The 9,915-nt window shown below is 46.4% G+C and overlaps 1 protein-coding gene across 1 annotated transcript in view; it reads left to right on the top strand.

Annotated features, from left to right (window-relative positions):
- Positions 1-4,030: 4,030 nt before the first annotated feature.
- Positions 4,031-9,915, top strand: part of LOC144508329 (protein FAM83D-like) — a 19,401-nt gene continuing 13,516 nt past the window's right edge. The window contains exon 1 of the mRNA XM_078236162.1: positions 4,031-5,041. Within this exon, the coding sequence (XP_078092288.1) occupies positions 4,568-5,041 (474 nt within the window). The 5' untranslated portion in view covers positions 4,031-4,567. The remainder of the gene's footprint in view (positions 5,042-9,915) is intronic.

The raw sequence follows: 9,915 nt of genomic DNA, 5'->3' as shown, positions 1-9,915 counted from the left end.
TCCAAGATATCATGTGGATCAGGTGTTTTAATAGAACACTGAATTCTACTTATCATAACTTCCTGCAGTGCAGAAGGAGGCCAGTCAGCCCATCGAGTCTGCACCGACCACAATCCCACCCAAGCCCCATTCCCGTAAACCCACATATTTACCCTAGCTTGTCCACCTGACACTAAGCGGCAATTTAGCATTGCCAATTCACCTTGCCTGCACATCTTTGGAGGAAACCGGAGCACCCGGAGGAAACCCATGCAGACACGAGGAGAATGTGTAGACTCCGCACAGACAGTGACCCAAGCCAAGAATCGAACCCAGGTCCCTGGCACTGTGAGACAGCAGTGCTAACCACTGTGCCACCTTGCCTAAATTCGAACCAGCAATCTCTTCCGGGAATGCATTTGTGGATAGGACATTGACAGAAAGTTTGAACCAATTCAGTTCTTCTCTAGTTGTTTCCAACCAGCTTGTGAACCACTGCCATGATTTCATTTAACGCATCTGTTAAAAAACTCTTACCTCTGAGCAGCATTTTTTATATATGTAACTCCCTCATTACACATTAACATGTAAATGAGGCCCCTACAGAATGAGTGCCTGTTCAATGCTTCACGACCACACTCTTGGAGGTGGTGGGGCAGGTATGGTTTGGGGGTAACATTGTATCTCTCGCAATGGGTACCCCAGATATCAGGAAATAGTCTGGCAGGCAGTGAGGAATTACTGGAAGCCTGCCTTAATAGAGTTAGGTGTACAGCATAGGGAAGGGAAGAACAGTAAGTCACCAATCTTACTGAACTGAGAAGTTTAGCCCAATCTCTTTGTCTTACATGTATCAGGACAAATACAAGAGTGTCAAACTTCAAACAATCGCAACAATTTTTAACCTGGTGTTGTGAGACTTCTTACTACAACAATTTTTAATACAGGGGAAAAGGTTGCTGTTGGCTGCAAAGTTGACTCTAATTGGCCAAAGTGATTTTGATTTGATTTGATTTGATTTATTATTGTCGCATGTTTTGGGATACAGTGAAAAGTATTGGTTCTTGCGCGCTATATAGACAAAGCATACTGTTCATAGAGTACATAGGGGAGAAGGAAAGGAGAGGGTGCATAATATAGTGTTACAGTCACAGCTAGGGTGTGGCGAAAGATCAGCTTAATATATGTTGGGTCCATTCAAAAGTCTGACGGCAGCAGGGAAGAAGGTGTTCTTGAGTTGGTTAGTACGTGACCTCAGACTTTTGTATCTTTTTCCCCGATGGAAGAAGGCGGAAGGGGGTGTGTGGGGCCCTTGATTATACTGGCTGCTTTCCTGAGGTAATGGGAAGTGTAGACGGAATCAGTGGATGGGAGGCTGGTTTGTGAGATGGACTGAGTTACGTTCACATCGCTTTGTAGTTTCTTGTGGTCTTGCCATGGAGTAAGCAATAGGGAACTAAAGGCTCCCCAAGCTTCTGGGTAATTCAGAGAAAAGGCATAAGTCTTTTTTAAAATTATTTATTAGTCACAAGTAAGGCTTACATTAACACTGCATTGAAGTTACTGTGAAATTCCCCTAGTTGCCACACTCTGGCACCTTTTCAGGTACACTGAGGGAGAATTTAGCATGGCCAATGCACCCAACCAGCATGTCTTTCAGACTGTGGGAGGAAACCAGAGCACATGGAGGAAACCCACGCAGACACGGGGAGAACATGCAAACTCACACAGACAGTGACCCAGGCCGGGAATTGAACCCAGGTCTTTGAGGCAGCAGTGCTAACCACTGTGCCACATGCCACCCATCTTGAACATATTCCTTTTGTTTGCAGAGAATTGGTCCCTGCTTATTAGTGTATCTCACTTCTAGCAAGTATAAATGAATCACATGACATTGGACTGATTATCTTACATTGGTTGTTAGAGTAGATATCAGTACATTCAGGATTGTTCAATCATTGCTGCCCAATCACAGAATCACACCTCTAACAGTAGACATTTTGTCTACTGCTACTTCATCAATCCATCTCACACTAATAGTCTAATGTGTTCCGAGGGTTCAATTCTGGCCTCGGGTAACTGTCTATGTGGAGTTTGCACGTTCTCCCCATATCTGCTTGGGTTTTCTCTGGGTGTTCCGGTTTCCTCCCACACTCCAAAGATGTGCAGGTTAGGTGGATTGGCCATTTTAAATATGCGAGGTTACGGGGATAGGGTAAGGGGATGGGCCTGGGTAAGATGCTCTGTCAGATAGTCGGTGCAGACCCAAAGGCTGAATGGCCTCCTCCTGTGCTGTAATGATTCTATGAATCCATGTGTCCTTATCCTCAGACTCTAGGCATGGGACTTGGTTCTTAGACAGGCTGGAGATAAACTCCTGGGTATCTCTCAAATGTTTTACACGTGATTGATTGACGTCAGTAGAGCATCACCATCTACTTCATACATTGACATAGCTCATCTGTTTATCCTTTAAACTACACAATGATCAAATATCAGGTTCAACGCTTTGTTAAATTGATCAGGAATTAACATAACATAGGGTGGCACGGTGGTTAGCACTACTGCCTCACAGCACCAGAGACCTGGGTTCAATTCCGGCCTCAGGTCACTGTCTGTGTGGAGTCTGCACATTCTCCCCATGTCTGTGTGGGTTTCCTCCGGGTGCTCCAGTTTCATCCCACAGTCCAAAGATGTGTGGGTTAGATTGATTAGCCATGCTAAATTGCCCCTAATGTCAGGGGGATTAACAGGGTAAATATGTGGGGTTACAGGAACAGGGCCTGGGTTGGATTGTGGTTGGTGCAGACTCGATGGGCCGAATGGCCTCCTTCTGCACTGTAGGGATTTTATGATTATAGGGTGGCACAGTGGTTAGCACTGCTACCTCTCAGCACCAGGGACCCGGGTTCGATTTCTGGCTTGGGTCACTGTCTGTGTGGAGTTTGCACATTCTCCCCATGTCTGCGTGGGTTTCCTCTGGGTGCTCTGGTTTCCTCCCACACTCTAAAAATGTGCAGGTTAGGTTGATTATCCATGCTAAATTGCCCCTCAGTGTCCCAGGATGTGTAGGTTAGAGGGATTAGTGGGGTAAATGTGTGGGGTGACGGGGATAGGGCCTGGGTGGGATTGTTGCCGTGCAGACTCGATGGGCCAAATGGCCTCCCTCTGCATTTAGGGTCTATGATTTCTATGACTGCAAAATCCACACAGACATTCTCCCTGTGTCTGCGTGGGTTTCCTCCAGGTGCCCCAGTTTTCTCCCATAGTCCGAAATACGTGCTTGTTAGGTGCATTGGCTATGCTAAATTCTCCCTCAGTGTGCCCGAGCGGCGCTGGAGGGTGGCGACTTGGGGATTTTCAAAGTAACTTCATTGCAGTGTGAATGTAAGCCTCACTTGTGACACTAATAAATAAACGCTAAAATTTGGCGTATATTGATAGCTAGTGTTGCCAACTCCAGCTGGACGTTTCCCTGGAGGTCTCGTCATATGATCTTCAGTATCCCGCCCCCACTCCTGCCATTGGTCTATTGTCCAAGTGTATTGCCTTCCTACAGCCAATTGGAGAGTGAACAAATATTTTAACCAATTGGATTAACCTGAACTGTGAGTTTAACAGTCTTTTTAACCCCTTCCATCACAGCTCCATATTTTATAGTAAATCAACGTGGAAGGATTGAGAGAAAATAAATAAGACACACAACTCTGTTTAATGGTTTATCAACTTTTTGGAGTCTCCCAGCCAGTCTCTGGGGGTGGGGTTGGCAACTGCATGTTTTAGAGAGTCAGTTTGAGGATTAAATTCCAACCCTACAAGCCCGGGCAGTCGGCACTAAATGTTGCAATTTAAATACTGCAGTCTCTGGCTCTGCTCTGTGTTATAATTTACCAGGCTAGACCTGACATGAGGGTGGGAAAGTACAGAGTGCAGCTGGAGGCACTGGGAGGAACCCTCCCAGCTGTTTTGGGATGAATTTAAACCAGGAGCCAATCGCGACGGCGCTGTTCTTAAAATCCGTTGAAGACGAAGTTCAGAATGAGAGGTGGGTGGGGAAAAAGAGAGTGGTGACCGGGAAAACTAGCTCGACAACTGTAGCTGTAACCAATCGCCTCTGCAGTCTGGGGTTTGAATCGTTTCTGGTTTAGTTTTAATTGAAGTAACTGAGAGACACGGCAGCGAAAGGGCTGTTTTCAGGGGAGAGACTGTTAGGAGAACCAAGTCTCTGGTTGCAGGAACCAGTAGGAGACCCAGATCTCTGGCTGCCGGTGAACCCAAGTCTCTGGCTACAGGGACCAGCAGGTGACCCAAGTCTCTGGCTACAGGGACCGGCAGGTGACCCAAGTCTCTGGCTACAGGGACCGGCAGGTGACCCAAGTCTCTGGCTACAGGGACCGGCAGGTGACCCAAATCTCTGGCTACAGGGACCAGCAGGTGACCCAAGTCTCTGGCTACAGGGACCAGCAGGAGACCCAAGTCTCTGGCTACAGGGACCAGCAGGAGAGCCAGATCTTTGGGGTGAAGGGGCTGATAGCAGGCAGGGTGTCTGAGCTCTCTGGCTCTCCCTGTGTCCCCCTCCCAACACGCCATGAATGATTCCCAGTGTCTGGATGACCTGCCAATAGTTTCCAGGTGGTCGAGCGCTCCCAGACAGGAGGTGGGAGTGAGGGAGTTCTACAGCGAGAGCCAGCGCCTGGCTTTGGAGGAGCTGATCTCCGGGGGCGAGGAGGCTTACACCACCTTCCTGACGAGGGAGAGGGTCCAGGGCTTCCTGTCCACGGATGAGATTGCCGGCATACTGCAGTCCACTGTCAGACCCCCGGAGCCGGACAGCGAGCCACTGGAACAGTCCTACACTGGCTCCAACGATTACTCCTCCGGCACTTACTTCCCCGATGCCTCGGACATTGAGGTGCCGGTGTTGGACATTGGGTGGCCGGTGTATCCGGACAACTGGTACCGGGGAGTGACCCAGGTGGAGGTGTTTTTCCAGCCCAGTTACGGAGAGCTCATCTACAGCTGCAAGGAGGCGATCAGGAAACTGATCAGGAAGGCAGAGAAGGTATTGATATGCAAATCTGGTGCATTGCCTATACTCAAATTGTTTTCATTTCTCTCAAATATATTAATGGAATATAGTGTTCAATTCTGGTTACCACACCACCGAGAGGGTGTGGAGGCTTTGGAGAGGGTGCAGAAAAGATTTACCAGGATGTTGCCTGGTATGGAGGGCATTAGCTATGAGGAGAGGTTGGAGAAACTTGGTTTGTTCTCACTGGAACCATGCAGGTTGAGGGGCGACCTGATAGAAGTCTACAAGATTGTGAGGGGCATGGACAGAGTGGATACTCAGAAGCTTTTTCCCATTGTCAATTACTAGGGGGCATAGGTTTAAGGTGCGAGGGGCAAGGTTTAAAGGAGATGTGCGAGGCAAGTGTTTTTTTTACCCAGAGGGTGGTGGGTGCCTGGAACTCGTTGCTGGGGGACATAGTGGAAGCAGATACAATAGTGAGTTTTAAGGGGCGTTTGGACAAATACATGAATAGGATGGGAGTAGAGGGATATGGTCCCCGGAAGGATAGGGGGTTTTAGTTCAGTCGGGCAGCATGGTCGGTACAGGCTTGGAGGGCTGAAGGGCCTGTTCCTTGTGCTGTAATTTTCTTTGTTCTTTGTCCTTTGTTCTTAATTAAATCATTGAATGCTGAAGCTTTGAATAAAGTGCTTTAACAAGGCTTAATTTTAAGGGATTTTCACAGTAACTTCATTGCAGTGTTAATGTCAGCCTTACTTGTGACTAATACTTAAACTTTAAGGATTCGCAGGTTTATTCCCAAAGACAAAGCCAGTGGAATTAAAATGTTAAGTTGGCTAAGTGACAGCAAACTGATAGCTGTTTTCTGGGCTGGATTTGATTTATTACTGTCACATGTATTGGTATACAGTAAAAAGTATTCTCTCTTGAGCGCTATACAGACAAAGCATACCATTTATAGAGAAGGAAAGAAGAGAGTGCAGAATGTGGTGTTGCATTCTTAGCTAGGGTGTAGAGAAAGATCCGCTTAATATAAGGTAGGGCCATTCAAAAGTCTGACAGCAGCAGGGAAAAAGCTGTTCTTGAGTTGGTTGGTCCGTGATCTCAGACCTTTATATCTTTTTCAAGATGGAAGAGAGTATGTCCGGGGTGTGTAGGGTCCTTGATTATGCTGGCTGCTTTTCCGAGGCAATGGGAAGTGTAGACAGAGTCAATGGCTGGATTGTGTGATGGACTGGACTTCGTTCGTAACCCTTTGTAGTTTATTGCTGTCTTGATCAGAACAGGAACCATACCAAGGATGCTTTCTATGGTGCATCTGTTTTTAAAAAAAAATTAGTGTGGACATCGTAGCGGACATGCCAAATTTCCATAACACCTCTACTTTCTCAGGAGGCTGAGTTGCCCAGATTTGGTTTTGGCAGTGCTGCCTTGTGTTCTACGTTTACCCAGACAAGGGAGTGCAGGGACCCATTTCAAAGCTTGCTGATGACACAAGGATCAAGAGTATTGTGAACTGTGAGGGGGGGAATGGTGATAGATGATCTCAAGAGGGCATAGACTTGGTGGAATGGACAGGCACCTGGCGGGTGAAATTTCAATGCAAAGTGTGATTTCTTCCAATGTTTTGCTAGGAAGAAGGTCGAGAGATGATATAACACAAAGTACAGTTCTAAGGTGGGTGGAGAAACAATCACCTGGGGGTACTATATTCTGCACCCTATCCTTTTCTTCTCCCCTATGTACTCAATGAATGGTATGTTTTGTCTGTATGGCTTGCAAGAAACAGTACTTTTCACTGTATCCCAATACACGTAACAACAAATCAATTCAATGCCCAAATTGTTGAAAGCGACAGGACAGGTTGAAAAAGTGAGTGATTAGGCTTAAGGGATCCTGGGATTAATAAATAAAGGCATGTAATACAAAAGCAGGAAAGTTCTGGCAAACCTTTCTAAAACACTGGTTCAGTCAAAACTGGAGTACTTTGGCAGGATTTTACCGCCTTGCTCACCCAAGGCTCGTAAGATCCCGCCTGAGACCAACGGAGAATGCTGCTCTGCAGTAAAATTCTAACCTTTGCGTCCAGTTCTGGGCACCGCACTTTTTAGGAAGGATGTGGGAGGCCTTGGGGTACGGAAAAGATTCACGAGAGTGGCTGCAGTGATGAAGGACTTCAATTTGTGTGGATAGATTGGAGAAGAGAAGGTTGAGAGGCTATTTGTTTAGAGGTATTCAAAATCATGAGTTTTCTGTACAGAGTAGATATGGGGAAACTACTTTTATAGGTAGGAGGATTGACGAGCGGAGGACAGGGATTGAACTTGATATCCGAAACACACGATGGTGACATGAGGGAAACACTTTGTGCAGGGATTTGGAATGTGCAGTGCCCAAGTGTGAACTTGAGGCAGAATTGGTTAATTATCTGAAGAGAATGTTTATACAAAGATGGTTAAAACTGAATCCAATATTAATTCTTCACGCTGACATGGAACGGTGTTCCAAGTGGAGATATTTCAAAAGGAGAGAAATCTTAGAATCTTAGAAACCCTACAGTACAGAAAGAGGCCATTCGGCCCATCAAGTCTGCACCGACCACAATCCCACCCAGGCCCTACCCCCATATCCCTACATATTTACCCACTAATCCCTCTAACCTACGCATCCCAGGACACCTAAGGGCAATTTTAGCAAGGCCAATCAACCTAACCTGCACATCTTTGGACTGTGGGAGGAAACCGGAGCACCCGGAGGAAACCCACGCAGACACGAGGAGAATGTGCAAACTCCACACAGACAGTGACCCAAGCCGGGAATCGAACCCAGTTCCCTGGAGCTGTGAAGCAGCAGTGCTAACCACTGTGCTACCGTAAGTACAGTAAGTAAGTGTATTCAGGATATTGCTGGCTGTGAGGTATTTAAATAGTGATAGAGCTCCCATGGCTAATAGAAGCTAGAAGCAGGAGTAAACCATTCGGCCCTTCGAGCCTGCTACCCTAACTGAATTAGTCGGCTTTGAATGGGATAAGTGGCCGTCTCCTTTTTGATATGTTCCATCGGTTTCTTGAAAAGTTGTGTTAGTGTAGCTCAGATACTGTGGCTTTATACTCTATCCATTCTGCCAAGCATGTGTGTGTAGCATACACACAGTGATACGTTTTGGCAGGCTGGGTGCAGTTGAGTGACCTCATAGTATTCAGTGGCCATTTCGTGCTGGCAGGAGACAGTGTTCTGACACTATTACCAAAAAAACGTGTATGGGGCAGCATGGTAGCACAGTGGTTAGCACTGCTGCTTCACAGCTCCAGGGACCTGGGTTCGATTCCCGGCTCGGGTCACTGTCTGTGTGGAGTTTGCACATTCTCCTCGTGTCTGCGTGGGCTTCCTCCGGGTGCTCCGGTTTCCTCCCACAGTGCAAAGATGTGCAGGTTAGGTTGATTGGCCATGCTAAAATTGCCCTTAGTGTCCTGGGATGCGTAGGTTAGAGGGATTAGTGGGTAAATGTGTAGGGATATGGGGATAGGGCCTGGGTGGGATTGTGGTCGGTGCAGGCTCGATGGGCCGAATGGCCTCTTTCTGTGCTGTAGGGTTTCTAAGATTTCTAAGAAAACGATGAAAAGCTGATCTGTTATTCCGTGGCATGGCGAATTCATCACCATAACTGGATCTTTGATAGCTTAAAGTTTGCAGTTAAAAACACAAACTATTGTTCATTTGGGCATTTAACACCTGCAGTGGAATAAGATTAACCGGCTGTCTGAGAGAAGTTTAGTGTTCATTTTCAAAAGCTTGTGAATTATAAGTGGTGAGTTTTCACGAGCTATCCGGGTTCGAATCCCACCACAGCCGATGATGGAATTCAAATTCAATGAAAAAAAATCTGGAATTAAGAATCTAAAGATGACCTTGAAACCATTGTTGTTTGTCCGAAAAACCCATCTGGTTCACAATTTGATTTGATTTATTATTGTCACATGTATTAACATACAGTGAAAAGTATTGTTTCTCGCGCGCTGTACAGACAAAACATGCCGTTCATAGAGAAGGAAAGGAGAGAGAGCAGGATGTAGTGTTACAGTCATAGCTAGGGTGTAGAGACAGATCAACTTAATGCGGTTGACTCTCGGCTGCCCTCAGGCAACCAATGATGGGCAATTTAAAAATTGGCCAACCAGCGATGCTCATGAATGAATGAAAAAAATTAAATTTGAGGTTTGCATGTATTTTAAACTCTAATGGTTCCTCCTTGCAGAGGCAGGGGTATGTGTAAATGAGCATTTGCTGCAAAGAAAAATATTTCCAGATGGAAGTTTGAAAAACAGAAAAGACTGGAAGCATGCAAGTCAGTTGATACCTTTTTAGAGAGAAGAAACAAATGAATTGGCCTTGTCCTTTGTTCAGTGGTAGTTTTCGCCTCTCGAGTCAAAAGGCTGTGGGTTCAAGTCCCATTCCAGAAAAATGCGCATAAAACCTAGGATGATGCTCCCAGTCAGAAGACCCTCTTGGGTGATGTATAAAATCCCATTGTTTTTCCTGATGTTCTGGTCAATATTCATGCTTCAATCAACCACCATTATCTCGTCATTTATCACCTAATGCTGTTTGTTATCAAATCCCTACAGTGCAGAAAGAGGCAGTTCTGCTCATCAAGTTTGCATTGCCTATTGGACAACAGTCACGCCCAGGCCCTATCCCCGTAACCCCACATACTTACCCCACTAATTCCCCTAACCTACACATCCCAGGACACGAAGGGGCAATTTATCATGGCCAATAAATAAATACCATGTTCGGGTACACCTGAGGGAGAATTCAGCATGGCCAATGCACCTAACCTGCACGTCTTTGGAGTGTGGGAGGAAACCAGAGCACTTGGAGGGGGGGGGGGGGGTAAACCCATG

The sequence above is a fragment of the Mustelus asterias genome, chromosome 20, assembly GCF_964213995.1.
Source record: "Mustelus asterias chromosome 20, sMusAst1.hap1.1, whole genome shotgun sequence".
In the NCBI taxonomy this organism is placed as follows: Eukaryota; Metazoa; Chordata; class Chondrichthyes; order Carcharhiniformes; family Triakidae; genus Mustelus; species Mustelus asterias.
Note: the sequence above shows the minus strand (reverse complement) of the source record. Positions and strands in the feature narration are given on the sequence as shown.